This window comes from Rhinopithecus roxellana, chromosome 4 (genome assembly GCF_007565055.1).
Source record: "Rhinopithecus roxellana isolate Shanxi Qingling chromosome 4, ASM756505v1, whole genome shotgun sequence".
Classification (NCBI taxonomy): Eukaryota; Metazoa; Chordata; class Mammalia; order Primates; family Cercopithecidae; genus Rhinopithecus; species Rhinopithecus roxellana.
The window spans coordinates 141,205,692-141,226,880 of NC_044552.1; the positions used below are offsets into that span (position 1 = coordinate 141,205,692).

A 21,189-nucleotide genomic window follows, 5' to 3' on the forward strand; every position below is an offset into this window, starting at 1 on the left:
ATCCAAATGTAATTAGAAGGATCAACAAATAAAAAAAATTTAACTTACCTATGTCGTTTACATTTCACTTTACCACAAACAGCACAGCTATGACCTTGAGGAAATAATTCCTGAAGTCCTAACTGCTAAAAAAGGAAAATGAGAGGTGGTGGGGAGATCTGTCTTTACATATACCATCTTTATTGAAAAGAATCAACTTTTCAGAAGTTTTTAAAATCAATGTATAAATTCAAATAACATTTTCTGTCTACTTTAACAGTGAAACCTAGGCCAGGCGCGGTGGCTCAAGCCTGTAATCCCAGCACTTTGGGAGGCCAAGACGGGTGGATCACGAGGTCAGGAGATCGAGACCATCCTGGCTAACACGGTGAAACCCCATCTCTATAAAAATACAAAAAACTAGCCGGGCGAGGTGGCGGGCGCCTGCAGTCCCAGCTACTCAGGAGGCTGAGGCAGGAGAATGGCTAAACCCGGGAGGCGGAGCTTGCAGTGAGCTGAGATCCTGCCACTGCACTCCAGCCTGGGAGACAGAGCAAGACTCCGTCTCAAAAAAAAAAAAAAAAAAAACAATGAAACCTTTCTTTGTAATACATAATACTGGCTAAACTAAACTGTCAGAGAAGAAAATACCAGATGAAATGCCTTATAATACCTAACCCAAATTTCCAAGTTTAAAGTTAAAATCAATTGTTATGATCACTTTAAAAAGCTTCAGTCTACATTTGAAAGTGATAACTTGGCCAGGCACAGTGGCTCACACCCATAATCCTAGCACTCTGGGAGACCAAGGCAGGTGGATGGCTTGAGCCCAGGAGTTTGAGGCCAGCCTAGGAAACATGGTAAAACACTGTCTCTACCAAAAAAAAAAATTAGATAGGTGTAGTGGCACATGCCTATAGTCCCAGCTACTCAGGAGGCTGAGGCAGGAGGATCTCCTGAGCTCAGTAGTTTGAGGCTGCAGTAAGCTGTGATCCTGCCATTGCACTCTAGCCTGTGTAACTCTAGCCTGTCTCAAAAAAAGAAAGAAAAAAGAAAGTGACACTCTACTGCAAAGGTATAATACGAAAAAACTATTTTCTCTTTCTCTAAAATCTTGAATTCAATGACAAAGGTACGAGGTAACTACTACGGTTTCTGATCAAATATGGGGCATCACTTTCAGTTGTGTTTCCTCTGAGTAGAAATACCAACAAACCCAAGACAAGATACTACATCAACTTAAAGAATTATTAAGACTTAAAGATATCCCACTAGGCCAGGTGCAGTGGATCACGCCTGTAATCCTAACACTTTGGGAGGCCGAGGCAAGTGGATCACCTGAGGTCAGGAGTTCGAGACCAGCCCGGCAAAAATGGCAAAACCCCGTCTCTACTAAAAATACAAAAATTAGCTGGGCATGGTGGCATGTGCCTGTAATCCCAGTTACCTAGAAGGCTGACAGGCAGGAGAATCACTTGAACCTGGGAGGCAGAGGTTGCAGTGAACCAAAATGGCACCACTGCACTCCAGCCTGGGTGACACAGCAAGACTCCATCTCAAAAAAAAAAGAAAAAGAAAAAGATATCCCACTAAACCCTAAACTACAGACCAGAACCTTGCTTTACAGAGATAGATTCACCACATTACCACCCTTCATTCAATTTCAGAAATAAATTACTTTGGTTATACAAACTGCCTAATTATATCTCTGTTTCTATGAAGCACACAAACATTTAAGAATTTAACAGGATTAGATCATTTAACCCAGAATTTCCAGAGTCTGTGCCTCAGAATGAGCTGGAAAGCTTCTAACAAGTACTGATAACAAGGCTTTAACCCAGAACTATTCAATCAAAATCTGGTGGTACACCCCAGGAATCTGTTAATTCCCCAGGAGATTTACTGTAAAACCAGCTTTGTGAACCTCTGATTTAATTTATTGTCCTCATGGTTAATAGAGGACACCCTAAAATTGTGGATTCCAACTTTCTGAAACTTTTGCACAATAATTTCTCTTTATAGCTCCTCTAGGAGAACTGTATGCCTTAAAAGCATACACATATACAAATCTTATTTTGAAAATTTTCTAATAGACTTCCATTATTAAATAATTAGATGGATTTTTTTAAATCACTGATTTTAGCACAGTATCCAAAAAAAAAAGAGAGAAGAAATTAAAAGAAAATTTTTATAAATTAAAAAAATAAACTGCTTTAGCAGGCTTTCAAATAATAAACAGCTTAGGCTCATACACATTGATCACATTGATTCTTAACAATAAGAACATATAATTTTACCTTGGGTTTGTATTTTATTGTGAAGAAAATATTTGGTAAGAGAGAATCAGGTCCTAGTGAGCAGTAGAATGTGACAACTCCAGCAACAAATGACCAGAAGATCATTAAAACATGAATATACCTTAAAAATAAATGAAAATAATTATTAGAACCAAAGAAAATGCATAATTCTAAGTTACTGAGTCACTGATTTAACAAGCATTCATTAAGCACCTACAATATCAGATTGAAGCAATTTTTCCAATTATGATTAATTTTCTGTAATGTATTAAATACAAGAATCATAAAATGTATGCTATCAAATATATATTTCATTTAAAGTATAAGGAAGCATAAATGATCAATATTTCATAACTGGTACCTATGTTTAACTAGTCTATACTACATTCTTCCAGAATACCTTCTGATGATATTGTAGTATTCATATCCCACCAAAATTCTGATTATTTTTCACTAAATCAACAAAATTTTACTAAGTATTACCTATTTTGTTCTAGACAGAGGTAGGCCCTGGGAATACAGTAAGGAACTGCACTGCATAGTCTCTACCTGTATGGAAAACACTGTCTAGTAGTGGTGACACGTAAGTAAAAATAAGCACAATACTGTGTGATCACATATGTGATATTACGACAGAAAATTTACATGATATGGGAATATCACAGGCTGATTAACAAATTTGAAAAGAACAGAAAATTTTTTTTCAGAGAAAGCAATATCTACAGAAAAACTTAAAGGGTAAGTAGGAGCAAATAAACAGAAGAGGATAGGATAGAGTTATACGGAGAAGAGGCAGGAGAATTCAAACTTGAGAGAAACACATGGGCTTAGGTCTGTGTGAGCACAGTTCCAAGGAAGAAGGCCTTAAGATGAAACTAAAAGCAAAAGCAGAAGCCAAATAATACAGTGTTATATAATAGGTAATGTGTGTCTTAATACAGGCAATCCTCACATTGCACAGTTCTGATATGCAAAAATTTCAGATACCATGATTGTACTAAATAACACCAGTCCCCCACAACACAGTTCAAATGCCAATGACCACAGTATTATATATTAAACCATGAGTAATTGTATAAAGTACAAACTCTGCTGCTAACTCATCAGTCCACAAATCACTATATAAATAACAGATGTGCATCATGATCAGTGACCAATCACATCGGTTCTGTCAGTGACAGGTCACTCACTGCAAATTGGTGTTCTTCAGTGCATACACAGACAGGAAACCATGAAGTTGTGTTACCTCCTTATCTCCCAATAATAAATCTGCAATACATTTTACAAAAATGGCCATTGGCCCACAAACATTAAAGAGAAACAAAGAAATGAACAGTGATAATGCAAGAAGTAAAATTCAAATCAAATGTAAATGAAGTTACAGAAGAAACAGTTGACTGTGGGAATGATGACAATGCTGCTGTTCCACAGATTCTATGCAGCCAGAGAAAGGTAGTGAACTTACCGACGTCAATGAGAAGAGTGGTTGTGGCACAAGGATGAAAATGTCCCAGAAGAAGTGATACCAGCAAAGGAACTCTTGGAGATTTCACAACATTGGATAAAACACTGAAAGTTGATCCAAACTTACGAGTATGGTAATTCACATATGCATGAAAAAGATATTCGCTCCATATCCCATTTTATCAGATGAGAAGAGGACAAACACTGTTTAAGTTACTCTTAATATATTTTTTACAAAGAAATAAAACACTTTAATTTTCAATGTTTCTAATGTTTAAAATTACAGTGTACTACTCATTTTACTATTTTTTCATTTCCCTATACTATCATAACTGACAACGAGTTTTCAATGTTTTGACAAAATTTTTTAAAACTCAATCATAATTTTCCCATTGATTAAAACCATTTTGCACTGTTTCTGCTTGCACAATCATTTTTACAGACCCTCATTACCAAAGCAGGGACTGCCTGTATTATCTTACAAGAAAATGCACTGTAGGGATCTAATAATTTGTAGCTTCAGTAGCGACTACCATCCCTTCTGCAAAGTGTTCTTTCTTTACATTCTCTATTCATGAAGTTTAAATGGGAACAAGAGCTTTTATCTCCTTAAGATTCTATCTCCCTCACTCAAGACCGGATTAAGAATAGACAAAATGACAACAACAACAAAATAGGCCAATCACAGCATCTTCTTCCCTACCTACAGCTGACTGGTTCAGGGATGGACACCATCTGAAACAACCTGGTGGGTAACAGACATTTTAAACAGAGTAAATTGCATGAACTGGGGTCCAACCAGTCTCACTCATCTCATGATAGTAAAAATGTGAAGCTGTAATAAAACTGACAGCCATATGCTTTGTCACTTAAAGGAAAGAGAAGTGAGAAGAGAATGATGCCAGAATTCAGAGAGGAGGAGAAAAAGGAAGGGGAAGAAAGTCTTGGCAGTATTCCAAATCCTGCTTCCATGTGTTTCTGGGGCCCAGCTACACTCCAGTTATTTCTGCACTTACAAAACCTTCCAAGGCTTGCCCTTTGTTAAACCTAGCGTGAGCTGAGTTTCTGTTATCTACCATCAAGAGTAATACCTATGAGACAATGAAGAGATTTAAGAAGATTTTAAAGAATTCTCAAGAGTTGTCAGGAGGGTATCATTAGATTAAATAATAGGAAGACCACTCTGGCTGAAATATGGAGAATGGCCTAGACCGGAAACACACAGGCTAGTTAGAAAACTCTTGCAGTAATCTATGAGAGTTAGTGATGGTCTAAACTAGGAAAGAGATTTAGAGATCTTAAAAAGTGAATTATTTTGAGAGATACTGGGAGGAAAAATTAAGAAGATTAAGTAGTTGATTAGATGTGGGCAGAAGGGGCCAGGTACAGTAGCTCATACCTGTAATCCTAACACTCTGGGAGGCCAAGGCAGGCAGATCACTTGAGGTCAGGAGTTTGAGACCAGCCTGGCCAACATGGTGAAACCCCATCTCTACTAAAAATAAAAATAAAAATAAAAATTAGCTGGGCATGGTGGCACATGCCTGTAATCCCAGCTACTAGGGAAGCTGAGGCAGGAGAATCGCTTGAACCTGGGAGGTGGAGGCTGCAGTAAGCAGAGATCACGCCACTGCACTCCGGCTGGACAACAGAGCGAGACTACGTCTAAATAAATAAATACATAAATAAAGTAAGCAGAAGAGAAAGATGAAAAATCAGTTCTCTTTGGACATGTTAAGTTCCAGGTATTTTAAAACATGCTATACAGAAATGTTCCACAAGCACCTAAATATTGGGTAGTCTCAATCTCTGGAGAGAATATGGGCTAAGGATAAAGATTTAGAAAGTATCAACATAAATATCACTGAAACCATAGGAATAAATGACATGACCCAGGGAGAATCTACAGAGTTAAAAAAAGAAATGAGCATAAGATATTTAAGAACTAGGCAGAGGAAAAGAAATTTATAAAGGAATCAAGCAATTAGAAGAGTTGGAAAGAAAACCAAGGATCAAGTCATAAAAACTGGCAAGGTCAAAAACAAACAAACAAACAAACAAACAAAAAACTCTACAGAAATGAAGTGGACAACATGACCAAATGTTTGTAAAATAAAGATTGAGAGGTGTCCATTAGTTTTCACGATAAAAGAGGCACTGATTAACTAGGTAAAAACAATTTTAGAATGGCAAAGGGCTACAACAGATTGAGGAGTGAAATGGAGGTGAGGAAGCAGGATTGGTAAATGTAGATAATTCTCTTTCTAAATAAAAGGAGAGCTAACACAGTAACTGGAGGGGGACAATAAGTTAAGGTTTTTGGTTAAAAACTTGATGACATTTAAATGGTGATATAGGAGAAAAGGAGGCAAGAGGGAAAGAAGTAGAAAAACAGAAATAGTTGGGTGAATAATATCTTATACAAGATAGGAGTTGTTAGGATCCAGAGTCTAAATGGAAGAAACAGTTATAAATTATAGAGATATCTCTTTCCCAATACTACACAGGATGCATAGAAGAATGAATATGCAATTACATTTGTAGATTTGCTAACAAGAATTGAAAGCCATATAATGGCTTTTAAATAAAACAGGAGATCCTGAGAGTAAATGACAAATGTAGCATGACAGGGAGTAAATAACAGAGGTTCTAGAAGATGGGGGAAATTCTGACACAGTTGCCACGGAGAAGGGAAGAGAAGTTCCTGGGGAACTGCTGGACATTACTGAGGCTGAAGACAATGAACTTTCAGTTGTGGGATCTTTTCCAGCAATATTCAGTTTTCAGAATATGAACCTAAAAAAAGCAAACAGCATCACTGATCCCAGATTTGGATTTTGACAGATGAGTAGAATGGAAGGTATGGAGTTAAGGATACTACATGAAGCCACTGATGGACCAGGCTATGTACCTAAGCTAGACTGACTCTGAACTGCATCAGAAAGTAACTAACAACAGAAGAGGGACAACATATAGAAAGAAAGTAGAGTCAGGAGATTGAAATGTCAAGAAGCAGGGACAGTGTGACTGACTAAATGAAAGAAGTTGACACTGGTGAGTAAGTGACATATTTGATTCTTAAGATTTCAGAGGTAGCCGGGCACAGTGGCTCACGCCTATAATCCTAGCACTTTGGGAGGCTCAGGTGGGCAGATCACCTGAGGTCAGGAGTTCGAGACCAGCCTGGTCAACGTGGTGAAACCACATCTCTACTAAAAGTACAGAAAAATTAGCCGGGCATGGTGGTGTGTGCCTGTAATCCCAGCTACTCAGGAGGCTGAGGCAGGAGAATCATTTGAACCCAGGAGGTGGAGGTTGCAGTGAACCAAGATCACACCACTATACTCCAGCCTGGGCGACAGAGCAGGACTCTGTCTAAAAAAAAAAAAAAAAAAAAAAAAAAAAGATTTCAGAGGTCAATAGCTGGCATCCTACATACCCACAGACGGCCTGGCCATCATCACCCAAGTGACCAACCCCAAAGAGGACAAGAGCCAGGTGACAGGCATGGGCAAGAAAAATACCTGTTCCCTACAGAGATAACTGAAATGATAGCCAAGCAAACAGCAAAAAAAGTAAACAAAAGAATCATAAGGAGAGAGAGAGGAAGAATAAGATAGCCAAATAGAAGCCTCTGATCATCCTCCCCACAGGAACACCAAATTTAACTATCTAAACAAACAAACAAAAAAACCCTTCATTTAAGAACCAAAAACCAGGTGACTGATCACAGTACTTGATTTTAAGTTCATATTGCTGAAAGAGGCATGGAAGAGGGTAGCAACAGCAATCCTGAAATTGCCAATACCCCTTCTCCAGCCCCCAGAAGTGGCCACATGGCAAAGGAAAGCACATGGCTTGAGGGAGAGACAACACAGCAATTGTGAGAATTTGCACTGAAGCTCAGTGCTGCCAACACCAGGAAGAACTTAGCTGATGCCCAGAAAGGGGGCATTTACATATGTCCAGGCCAGAAGGCAACCGTTCATCCCAGTAGTCCAAACCTGAGTTTCAGCAATCCTTGACACCACAGGTTGAAGTGCTCTGAGTTCTTAAATAAATTTGAAAGGTCTTAAGTAAACTTGAAAGGCAGTCTAGGCCACAAGGACTGTAACGCCTAGGCAAGTCCTACTGCTGTGCTGGCAGCTCAAAGCCAGTAGACTTGGAGGGCATGTGAACTAGTGAGACATCAGCCAAGGCAGCTAAGGGAAGGCTTGTGAAACCCCTCTCCAAGTCCCAGGCAGCGCAGCTTGCAGGTACAAAAGAGACCCTTTCCGTCTGCTTGGTGAGAGGAGAGGGGAAAGTAAAGATAACTTTGTCTTTCAATTTGGATACCATCTTAGGGACAGGAAGACAGGGAACTGGGCAGAGTAATGAGGCCCTCATTCCAGGTCCTAGCTCCCAGACAACACTTCTAGACACACCCTGGGCCAGAAGGAAACCCACTGCCTTTAAAGGAAGGACCCATCCCGGCAGATTCATCATCTGCTGACTAAAGAGACCTTGGACTCTGAATAAAACAGCAGCAGTAACCAGGTAGTCACACAGCAGGTCTTCGGTAAGACTCTGAGATATGCTGGCCTCAGATGTGTCTAGCACATTCACTGCTCTGATGGCTACAAAGAGAGACGACTTCTGCTTCAAAAAAGCAGAAGAGGCCGGGCGCGGTGGCTCAAGCCTGTAATCCCAGCACTTTGGGAGGCCGAGGCAGGCGGATCACGAGGTCAGGAGATCGAGACCATCCTGGCTAACACCGTGAAACCCCCGTCTCTACTAAAAAATACAAAAAACTAGCCGGGCGAGGTGGCGGGCGCCTGTAATCCCAGCTACTCGGGAGGCTGAGGCAGGAGAATGGCGTGAACCCAGGAGGCGGAGCTTGCAGTGAGCTGAGATCTGGCCACTGCACTCCAGCCTGGGCGGCAGAGAGAGACTCTGTCTCAAAAAAAAAAAAAAAAAAAAAAAAAAAAAAAAAAAAAAGCAGAAGAACAGGTAAAGGGGATGTTGTCTTGCAGCTCAGGTACCAGCTTGGCCAGTGGGGTAGAGGACCAAGAGGGCTTTTGGGGTCCCCAATTCCAGGCTTTGGCTCCTAGATGCCATTTCTAGACCTACCCTGGGCCAAAGGGGAGCCCACTGCCCTGAAGGGTGAGTTGCAGGCCTGGCACCATTCACAAGCTGAATAAAGAGGCTTTGGGCATTAAGTAAACATTGACAGTAGTAGTTAGATTGGTAAGAGTCTAGCAGCACTCCCATGGGCTTATGGTGGTAGTTGACATGGGGAGAGACTCTTCTGCCTGGGGAAAAGAGTGGTAAGGATTTTGTCTTGTGGTATAGGTGCCAGCTCAGCCACAGTAGAATAAGGCACCAGGTAGATTTCTAGGTTTCCAACTCCTGGTCCTGGCTCCTGGATGGCATCTTTGGACCCACCCCATATCCAGGGCCACCCTGAAGGCAAGGACACAAGCCTGGCTGGCTTCACCACCTACTGATTATAGAGCCCTAACATAGTCAGTAGCCAGATAGTGGTTATAGTGGGCCTCGGATGAGACCGAGCACCTGTGCTGGCTTCAGGTCTGACTCAGCACACTCCTACTGGTGGTGGTCAAAGGGTTATTTGTGTCACCCCTCCTCCAGCTCCAGGCAGCTCAGCAGAGAGACTCCATTTGATTGGGGGAAAGTCAGAGAAGAGAACAGGGGACTCTACCTTGTAATCCACAAAATTCTCCCAGATCTTATCCAAGACCACCAAGGAGGTAGCTCTGTGAGTCTGCAAGAACCACAGCGTTACTAAGCTTGCATTACCCCTTAATGCAAATACGGCTGCAGTGACCAAAAACGTAGATGATACCCAAATCCCTTCAAATATCAGGAAAGGCTTCCCAAGGACAGGATACAAACAAGTCCAGAATGCAAACACTACAACAAATAATTCTTCAATACCCAGACACTGAAAAACATCCACAAGCATCAAGACCATGCATGGCCCACCAAACTAAATAAAGCACAAGGGACCAGTCCTGGAGAAACAAAGATATGTGACCTTTCAGATGGAGAATTCAAAATAGCTGTATTAAGGAAGCTCAAAGAAATTCAAGATAACACAGAGAAGGAATAAAGAATCCTATCAGATAAATTTAACAAAGAAATTGAAATAAAAGAATCAGGCAGAAATTCTGGAGTTCAAAAATGCAACTGACATACAGAAGAATGCATTAGAGTCTCAATAGTAGAAGTGATCAAGTAGTAGAAAGAGTTAGTAACCTTGAAGACAGACTATTTGAAGATACACAGAAAAGACAAAAGAACAAAATAACAAAACACATCTAAAAGATTGAAAACATAGCCTTGAAAGGGCAAATCTAAGAGTTACTGGTCTTAAAGAGGAGGTAGAGAGAGCAGGGTAGAAAGTTTATTCAAAGGGATAATAACAGAGAACATCCCAAACCTAGAGAAAGGTATCAATATTCAAGTACAAGAAGATTAAGAACGCCAAGGAGATTTAACCTAAGGAAGACTATCTGAAGGAATGTAATAATTAAACTCCCAAAGGTCAAGGATAAAGAAAGGATCCTACAAGCACCAAGAAAAAAGAAACAAACGACATACAATAGAGTTCCAATGCATCTGGCACCAGATTTTTCACTGGAAACCTTACAGGCCAGGAAAGACATATGACATAAAGTGCATGACACATTTAAAGTGCTGAAGGATAAAAACTTTCACCCTAGAATAGTATTTCCAGCAAAAATATCCTTCAAACATGAAGGAGAAATAAGGACTTTCCCAGGCAAACAAAAGTTGAGGGATTTCATGAACACCAGACCTACTATACAAGAAATGTTAAAGGTAGCTCTTCAATCGGAAAGAAAAGGGAAAAACCCTGCATTCATCAGTCATAAAGAACACTGAAAACCAGAACTGAAGGAGACAGACACACACACACACACACACACACACACACACACACACACACCCTTCAAAAAAGCAATGAATGCAGGAGCTGGTTTTTTGTTTTTTGTTTTTGAAAAGATTAACAAAATAGACCACTAGTCAGACTAATAAAGAAGAGAGAGAAGAATCAAATAGACACAATAAAAAATGATAAAGGGGATATCACCACTGATCCCACAGAAACACAAACTACTATCAGAGAATACTATAAACACCTCTACTCAAATAAACCAGAAAATCTACAAGAAATGGATAAATTCCTGGATACCCTCCCAAGACTAAACCAGGAAAAAGTCAAATCCCTGAATAAGCCAATAACAAGTTCTGAAATTGAGGCAGTAACAGCCTACCAACCAAAAAACACCAAAGACCAGATGATTCACAGCCAAATTCTACCAGAGGTACAAAGAGGAGCTGGTACCATTCCTTCTGAAACTATTCCAAACAACAGAAAAACAGGAACTCCTCCCAAACTCATTTTATAAGTCCAGCATCATCCTGATACCAAAACCTGGCAGACACAACAAAAAAAAAATATTTCAGGCCAATATCCCTAATGAACATTGATGCAAAAATCCTCAAAAAAATACTGGTAAATCGAATCCAGCAGCACATCCACCATGATCAAGTCAATTTCATCCCTGGAATGCAAGGCTGGTTCAACACACACAAATCAATAAACATAATCCATCACATAAACAGAAACAATCACAAAAACAGAAATAATCACATCATTATCTCACTAGATGCAGAAAAGGCATTTGATAAAATTCAACACCCCCTCATGCTAAAAACTCAATAAGCTAGGTATTGATGGAATGTATCTCAAAATAGTAAGAGTTATTTATGACAAACCCACAGCCATTATCATACTGAATGGGCAAAAACTGGAAGCATTCCCTTGAAAATCGGCACAACACAAGGATCTCCTCTCTCACCACTTCTATTCAACATAGGATTGGAAGTTCTGGCCAGGGGAATCAGGCAAGAGAAAGAAATAAACAGTATTCAAATAGGAAGAGATGAAGTCAAATTGTCTCTGTTTGCAGATGACGTGATTGTATATTTAGAAAACACCATCGTCTCAGCCCAAAATCAACTTAAGCTGATAAGCAACTTCAGCAAAGTCTCAGAATACAAAATCAATGTGCAAAAATCACAAGCATTACTATATACCAGTAACAGAGAGCCAAATCATGAGTGAACTCCCATTCACAATTGTTACAAAAAGAATAAAATACCTAGGAATCCAACTTACAAGGGATGTGAAGTACCTCTTCAAGAGGAACTACAAACCACTGCTCAAGGAAATATGAGAGGACACAAACAAATGCAAAAACATTCCATGCTCATGGATAGGTAGAATCAATATCATGAAAATGACCATACTGCCCAAAGTAATTTATAGATTCAATCCTATCCCCATCAAGCTACCATTGACTTTCTTAACAGAATTAGAAAAAAACTACTTTAAATTTCATATGGAAACAAAAAAGAGCCCATATAGCTAGACAATCCTAAGCTAAAAGAACACAGTTGCAGGCATCACATTGCCTAACTTCACACTATACTACAAGGCTACCATAACCAAAACAGCAAGGTACTGGTACCAAAACAGAGATACAGATCAATGGAACAGAACAGAGGCCTCAGAAATAACGCCACACATCTACAACCATCTGATCTTTGACAAACCTGACAAAAACAAGAAATGGGGAAAGGATTCCCTATTTAATAAATGGTGTTGGGAGAACTGGCTAGTCATACACAGAAAACTGAAACTGGACCCCTTCCTTATACCTTATACAAAAATTAACTCAAGATAGATTAAACACTTACATGTAAGACCTAAAACCATAAAACCCTACAAGAAAACCTAGGCAATACCATTCCGCACATAGGCATGGGCGAAGACTTCATGACTAAAACACCAAAAGCAATGGCAACAAACACCAAAATTGACAAATGGGGTCTAGTTAAACTAAAGAGCTTCTGCACAGCAAAAGAAACTATCATCAGAGTGAGGAGGCAACCTACAGCATGGGAGAAAATTTCTGCAATCTATCCATCTGACAAAGGGCTAATATCCAGAATCTACATGGAAGTTAAACAAATTTACAAGAAAAAAACAACCCCATCAAAAAGTGAGCAAAGGATACAAACAGATACTTCTCAAAAGAAGACATTGATGCAGCCAACAAACATATGAACAAAAGCTCATCATCACAGGTCATTAGAGAAATGCAAATCAAAACCACAATGAGATACTATCTCAAGTCAGTTAGAATGGCAATCATTAAAAAGTCAGGAAACAACAGATGCTGGAGAGGATGTGGAGAAACAGGAACACTTTTACACTGCTGGCGGGAGTGTAAATTAGTTCTACTATTGTGGAAGACAGTGTGGCGATTCCTCAAGGATCTAGAACCAGAAATACCATTTGACCCAGCAATCCCATTACTGGGTATATACCCAAAGGATTATAAATCATTCTACTATAAAGACACATGCACGCATATAAAGACACTGCAGCACTATTCACAATAGCAAAGACTTGGAACCAACCCAAATGCCCATCAATGATAGACTGGATAAAGAAAATGTGGCACATATACACCATGAAATACTAGGCAGCCATAAAAAAGGGTGAGTTCCATGTCCTTTTCAGGAACATGGATGAAGCTAGAAACCATCATTTTCAGCAAACTAACACAGGAACAGAAAACCAAACACCACATGTTCTCACTTGTAAGCAGGAGTTGAACAATGAGAACGCATGGACACAGGGGAGGGGAATATCACAAACCAGGGCCTGTTGGGGAGTAGGGGACTAGGGGAGGGATAGCATTAGGAGAAATACCTAATGTCGATGATGGGTTGATGGATGCAGCAAAACACCATGGCATGTGTATACCTATGTAACAAACCTGCACGTTTTGCACATGTATTCCAGAACTTAAAGTATAATGAAAAAAAAAACAAACAACAACAACAAAAAAAACCACTGAAAACCAATAAGCTAAGCATTCAGAAACTTGGGGGGAAAAACAATAAATCCAATCACACGAAAAAGAAGGAAATAGTCAAGAGCAGAAATCAACAAAATAGACAACAATGACAAATTAACAAAATATAAGCTAATTCTCTGGAAAAATTAATAAAAAAACCAAACTTCTAACTAGATACTAAGGGAGGTTAGTAGGGTACCAATTATTACTCTAAAAATTGATAAAGAATAATCCCTCATCCTACTTTTCCAATTTGAACTGCCTATCAGAATAACTAAATAGACCTAATGGATAGAGTAAAGCAATTCTACAAAAAAGAATTCAAACTTAAAAATACAGAAGAAATGAAAGAATTAGAGAATAACCATGTTGTAACCCATAATTAAGTAACTGATTCAGGAAATAAATAAACGGTAAAACCAAAGAGTAAGTTTGTTGGACACATTATCAGCTGACATTAACTGAATCCATTAAAAATGAAGCAACCCCATCTTACATATCCACTGATGTGATGCAATGGAATGTACATGGCATCACTAAAGTCTTCTTGCACCACTCCCCCACTTGCACCACTCCCCCCACGGAAAAAAAAAAACAAAACTACATCCAATTGAGCCTATAGATCAAACACTCTGACTACCAAAAATACAAATGTGAGGATTAAAAAACAAGACACTACAAGGAAACCATCAACAAAATCCAGAATGTGAACAAATGATCCAGTTTCCTCAACAAGTCAATGTGAAGGAGAAAGAAATGGTGAGGAGGGACCTTCCAGATCAGCAGTTGACAAATGATGGCCTGTGGGCCAAAGTATACCTATTTTTGTATACCCCTCATACTGAGAAAGGTTTTACATTTTTAAAGGGTTTTTTTTAAAAAGAAGAATACGCAATGTGGCACATATACACCATGGAATACTATGCAGCCATAAAAAAGGATGAGTTTGCGTCCTTTGTAGGGACATGGATGCAGCTAGAAACCATCATTCTTAGCAAACTATCACAAGAACAGAAAACCAAACACCGCATGTTCTCACTCATAGGTGGGAACTGAACAATGACGATCACTTGGACTCGGGAAGGGGAACATCACACATCGGGGTCTATCATGGGGAGGGGGGAGGAGGGAGGGATTGCATTGGGAGTTATACCTGATATAAATGACGAATTGATGGGTGCTGATGAGTTGATGGGTGCAGCACACCAACATGGCACAAGTATACATATGTAACAAACCTGCACGTTATGCACATGTACCCTAGAACTTAAAGTATAATTAAAAAAAAAATTATAAAAAAAAAGAAAAACAAAGAGAAAAAAAAAGAAATAGTAAAAAAAATAAAAATAAACAAACAAAAAAAAATAAACAAAAAAAAAAAAAAAGAAGAATACGCAACAGAGACCTAGCATGGTATACAAGGCCTAAAATGTTTACTACCTAACACTTTACAGAAAAAAATCTGTCAACCCTTATTCTAGATGATAAGACATTTAGAAAAGCTTGAGATGTAGCAATCAAATAGGAGTAGAACTTGTTTAGATACCAATTAGAACAACTGCACTATACATTTTCACTCAACAAGGAAAATTTTATTATGGAGTAGTTATTAGATGATATTAACCAATTATTGTTAATTTTGTAATATTATAGTTTTGTATAGAAGTGATTTTTTTATTTCTATCTTTTATAAAGACAGGGTCTTGCTCTGTCACCCAGGCTGGAGTGTCAGGGCACGATCATATCTCACTGTAGCCTTGAACTCTTGGCTCCAGCAATCCTCCCACCTAAGCCTCCCAAGTAGCTAGGACCATAGGCTGGCTATTTTTTTTTTTTCTTTCTTTTTTTCTTTTTTGGTAGAGGCAGGGTCTTTCTGGCCAGGTGTGTAATTCCAGCACTTTGAGAGGCTGAGGTGGGCAGCTCACTTGAGGTCAGGAATTTGAGACCAGCCTGGCCAACATGGCAAAAACCCCATGTTGGGAGTCTCTAGTAAAAACACAAAAATTAGCCAGGCATGATGGTGCATGCCTGTAATCCCAGCTACTTGGGAGGCTGAGGCACAAGAATCCTTTGAACCGAGGAAGTGGAGATTGCAATGAGCAAAGATCATGCCACTGCACTCCAGCCTAAGCGACAAAGTGGGACTCCATCTCAAAAAGAGAGAGAGAGAGAGAGAGAGAGAGAGAGAGCATTTTTCTATGTTGCCCAGGTTCGTCTCCAACTCCTGGCCTCAAGTGATCCTCCCACCTACACCTCCCAGAGTGCTAGAATTACAGACATGCACCACCTCACCCACTCTACAAGATGTTTCTTAAAAAGATTAGGCAAAAAAAAAATATGGCAAAATATGGATAGTTGTTAAAGTTGAGTAATGGGTGCTTGCAAGTATTTTACACTCATGTATGCTTGGAAATTTTCAAAATCAAAAGTTAATTAAAAAGATAAACCTCTAGCAAGACAGATCAAGGATACAAATATATAAAACACAGAATGAAAAAAGTAACCATAGCTATACTGAAATAAAAAATAAGACTATGAACAACTATATGTTAATAAATGGAAAACCTATATAAAATAACTTCAAATAATTTTTTTTGAGACAGTCTCGCTCTGTCACCCCAGGCTGGAATGCAAGTACATGATCAGAGCTTACTGCAGCCTCGACCTCTTAGGCTCAAGTAAGTGATCCTCCCACCTCAGCCACCTGGGTAGCTGGGACTACAGGTACACACCACCATGCCCAACTACTTGTTTGGAGAGATGGGATTTCGCCATGTTGCCCAAGCTGATCTCAAACTTCTGGGCTCAAGTGATCCTTCCACCTTGGCCTCCCAAAGTGCTAGAATTACAGGCATGAACCACCACATTCCACCTTAAATAGATTTTTTAAAAGATAAAAATGCTAGCAACCAGTAAGTGAAAAACTAGAGAGTTTGAACAGAGCAATTATCATTAAAGAAATTAAAATAGTGACTAGAATCCTGGTTACCAATAAAAGGCCCCTGGCCCAAATGGTTTTACCAAACTTTCACGAAATAGATACCTACCTTATACAAACTGTTTCAGCGGGGGCGGTGCAACTGCTCATTTAAAGGGCTAGGCCAGGCATGACAGCTCATACCTGTAATCCCAGCACTTTGGGAGGCAGAGGCAGGTGCATCTCCTGAGGTCAGGAGTTTTTGGGACCAGCCTGGGCAATATAGTGAGACCTTGTCTGTACACAAAAAAACTTAAAAAATTAGTTCAGCCTATAGTCCCAGCTACTGGGAGGCTGAAGTAAGAGGACTGCTTGAGCCCAGGAGGTGGAGGTTGCAGTGAGCCAAGATCATGCCACTGTCTAGTCTAGATGATGGAGTGAGAATGTCTCAAAAAAAATAAATAAAAGGGCTAATATAATTTTAATTCCTAAGTCTGATAAAGACATTATAGAAACATTGGTCTCCCTGCAGTCAACAATCCACATACAACTTTTTCCTCCCCCAAAACTTAACTCCGAATAGTCTACTATTAACTAAAAGCCTTACCAATACAGTAACAGTTGATTAGTACTTACTTTGTATATGTATTATATACTGTATTCTTACAACGATGTAAGCTAGAGAAAACAAATGCTATTAAGAATATCATAAGGAAGAGAAAATATATTTACTATTAAGTGGAAGTGGATCATCATAAAGATCTTCATCTTCATTGTCTTCACATTGGGTAGGCTGAAGAGGAGGGGCTGATCTTGCTGTCTGAGGAATTGCAGGGGCGAAAGAGGTAGAGGGGGATGCAGAAGTGGCAGGCACACTCGATTTTATGAAAATACATCATAATTTCTGCCCGACTTTTTTGCTGTTTCATTTCTCTAAAAACATTTTTATATAGTACCGATCTTTCTTCTACCATTTGCTTTAGATTCAGTGCCAGTATCACAGAAGGGTCCACGTCATAAAAGAAGTCAAAAGCAGTCTTGATAATTGAAAATCTTCTGCCAGATTGTCTACTGTCAGTTTGTTTTCTGGCACCACTGCTTTTTTTTTTTTTTTTTTTTTTTTTTTTTGAGATAGTCTCACTCTGTCATCCCAGGCTCAACTGATTTTCCCCACCTCGGCCCCCCGAGTAGCTGGGCCTACAGATGTGTACCTCCACATCCAGCTAAATTTTTTGTATTTTTTGTAGAGATGAGGTTTCACCGTGTTACCTAGGCTTGAACTCCTGGGCTCAAGTGAGCCATCCACCTTGGCCTCCCAAAGCACTGGGAGTACAGGCATGAGCCACTGCATTTGGCCCCTGGCACTGTTTCTTCAAAGTCCTCTTCCTCATTGTCTAGCACTGGTTCCAAAGCACTCATCTTTATCAAGTTGTATTCTGTTAATTCCTCTGGTGTGATGTCTACTGGCTCTTGAATTTCTCTAAGATCCTTATCCTCAAAGACCTTTTTGTCATATCCACAATCTCTTTCACGATTTCCTTGATTAGCTCTGCTGTAAATCCTGTGAGGTCATGCACAACACCTGGGCGTAGTTTCTCCACCAGTAATTTACTGTTTCAAGCCTGATGGCTTTTACGGCTTTTTCTATAACAATGACTGCATCTTCAATGGTGTAACCCTTCCAAACTTTCATGATGTGTTCTCTACTGGAGTTCTCTTCCACAGCACTGACAATCCTTTCCACAGAGTACCATGTGTAATGCCTTAAAGGTCTTTATGACCCCTTGGATTTAGAGGCTGAATTAGAGATATTGTGTCTGGGGACAAGTAGACCACTTCCATGCCTTTGGTGTTGAACTCATGGGGTTCTGGTTGGCCAGAGGCATAGTCCAGTATCAAAAGAATTTTTAAAGGCAATCCCTGCTGGCAAGGTACTTCCCTGACTTCAGGGACAAAGCATCAATGAAATTAATTCAGAAAGAAAGGTTCTTATTGTCCAGGCCTTCCTATATAACCAAAAGAGTAGCAGCTTTTTCCTTCAAAGCTAAGGGGTTAGACACTTCATGGACAAGGAACCCAACTGCATGTCCATAAAACAGTAGAATTAGTGTATATCTTCCTGCCTTAAATCCTGGTGCTCATTTCTCTTCCTTACTACTAAATGTCCTTTGTGACATTTTTTCCAAAACAGGTCACTTTCATCAGCATTAAAAGCCTGTTCAGGGCTGCTCTGCCTATGGTGTAGCCATTCTTTTAATCTTTTGCTTTCTTAATAAACTTGCTTTCACAAAAAAAAAAAAAAAAAAATACTTACATTTAATACTTTCTCCTCAGTGATTTTCTGAATGGTGTTTGGGAATTCATCTGCTGCCTCTTGGTCAGCAGAGGCTTTTTCTCTGGTTCTCTTGACATTTTTCAAGCCAGACCTCTTCCTAAAATTATCAAACTATCCTTTGCTGGCATTAAATTATCCAGTTTTAGATCCTTCTCCTTCCTTTTGCTTTAAGCTGTTATACACCGACTTCACTTGTTTTTGAATAGCATTAGTCTATATGTACGCCTTTCTCATAGCAATTCAGCCCCCACATAAAAACTAAATTTTCAATACAACATAAAAAGGTATTTTGCAAAATGTACAAAGTTTTCACACCTGCTGGCATAGCTGCAGCAACGGTTTCATGAATTTCCTTTTCTTTTTTCACAACGGTCCTTACACTCAATTTATCTATCTTGAAATGGCAAGCAATCACAGCTGCAAACCTCAATCCGTAGTACATATCAAGCATTTCCGCTTTTTCGGTAATGTCATTACTTTTCTCTGCTTCTCGGGAGTACTCCCAGTATCATTAGTGATACTTTGTATGGATCCCATGGTGTTCCACTCGGATTTCTGACTTCATAGGGGTCAGTGGCCCTAATCTTTGCACTGTTCAAGGATCAACTTCATATAAAATTATTTTTTATTTCAGAATAGATGTACCTAGTATACCCCATCTCAGAAGGGCCCATGTTTTCTTGTATAACAACATTTCAGAGATACTCTTAGCATCTGTGTGTGTGTGTGTACGTGAATACACACATAAGTTTCTTTTTTAATCACACATATACACTGAAAAGCATGCTACATACACCATCCGGCACCTTCCAAAAGATTTTTCCTGCAAAAGGGATACATAATCATTGCTTTATTCAAGACAGTTCTACAGTATTTAAAATCACTTTTGCTGACTACAGCAGGAATAAATGGAAAACATCAAAACATATGCAAAAACAGCTTCACTCATACACCCAACCACTCAAGTAACATTTACGTGTATTTCCTACCTTCTCTGCATAAAAGAAATACAGGGTACAGGTTAGATGGTATACAGATCAGATGGCATCCTATGACTTTTTAATAACACATAACACTCAATGTTATGACCATAAGTAGATGACCTCAGAAATCTAGTTCAACCTGCTCCTACTAGAAGGCTGTCCTACCTTAGAAACCTAAACTGACCCAATTACCAAAAGAGTTAGGTAAGAATCCATGAACAAAAGTTAAATCACATGGGCTGGGTGCCGCGGCTCACGCCTGTAATCCCAGCACTTTGGGTGGATCACTTGAGATCAGGAGTTCGAGATCAGCCTGGCCAACATGGTGAAACCCCCGTCTCTATTAAAAATACAAAAACATTAGCCGGGCATGGTGGTGCCCACCTGTAGTCCCAGCTATTCTGGAGGCTGAGGCATGAGAATCACTTGAACCCGGGAGGTGGCGGTTGCAGTGAGCCGAGACTGCATCACTGCACTCCAGCCTGGGCAAGAGAGTGAGACCCCATCTCAAAAAAAATAAAAATCATATGAAGTTTACATTTCTTTTGTACTAAACCTGTTAGTCTAGCTTGGAATACCTTCCAGATGACAGAAAGCAAATAATAATTAGTTTTCCCTCTGTTAAGGATCCCACTTCTCCCACACTTCTACAGTTCAAACATCTCACCATCACAAAGCACACTTCTCAGTAAAACATCAACTACTATTTAAGCTCAATACTATTTAAACCAAGAATCAACAAGAAAGCAAGGCCACTTCTAGGGAAGAACTCTAACTTCAACATAGTCACAAATAACGGTTATGCCGGAGAAAAATGAAGTTATCAAATTCCTTGTGCATTCCTCCCTGTTGCTATCCTTGGGAATCAACTACCTTAAGATAAAGAGTAAGAATGGTTGCCTGTTCAAAACATCAGAGAAAACAGTATGCAGATGCTGTCAATGACAACTATCTCAGATTTCCTTCCACCAAAAGCAAATCTGGTGTTAATTTTAATGGAAAAGTCTCCTCTACTACCAACTGCATCGCAACAATTTCTTGAAACAGCAAAATTAAGGAAAACAAGTCTCCTTCGAGGACAGAATCTTCTGACTTCAAAATGTCAACTGAATTTACCAACCTTAACCTTTCGCAATATTTCAGGTTTTTCGTGGTGGGGGAGGGGGCATCAAGTCCTCTTAAGAATATTCTAGGGACGTTGCGACGGGTACCACTTTGCTTTCTGATTTCTGTCCAACAAATCTTTATGGCCGTCTGT

General features: G+C 39.5%; 1 protein-coding gene across 15 annotated transcripts in view; it reads right to left on the reverse strand.

The window, feature by feature from the left end:
• The window catches only part of SNX14 (sorting nexin 14), a 101,057-nt gene that overhangs the window by 78,650 nt on the left and 1,218 nt on the right, over positions 1-21,189 (reverse strand). For 11 of the 15 annotated variants that reach the window (XM_010383970.2, XM_010383968.2, XM_030928784.1 and 8 more), the window contains 2 exons: positions 2,277-2,397; positions 49-125 (listed from right to left, as the gene is read on the reverse strand). In XM_010383970.2, the coding sequence (XP_010382272.1) occupies positions 49-125; positions 2,277-2,397 (198 nt within the window). Of the gene's footprint in view, positions 1-48; positions 126-2,276; positions 2,398-3,741; positions 3,926-21,189 lie in introns of those variants that run through there. The other 4 variants (XM_030928777.1, XM_030928782.1, XM_030928780.1 and 1 more) reach the window with 2 other exon arrangements.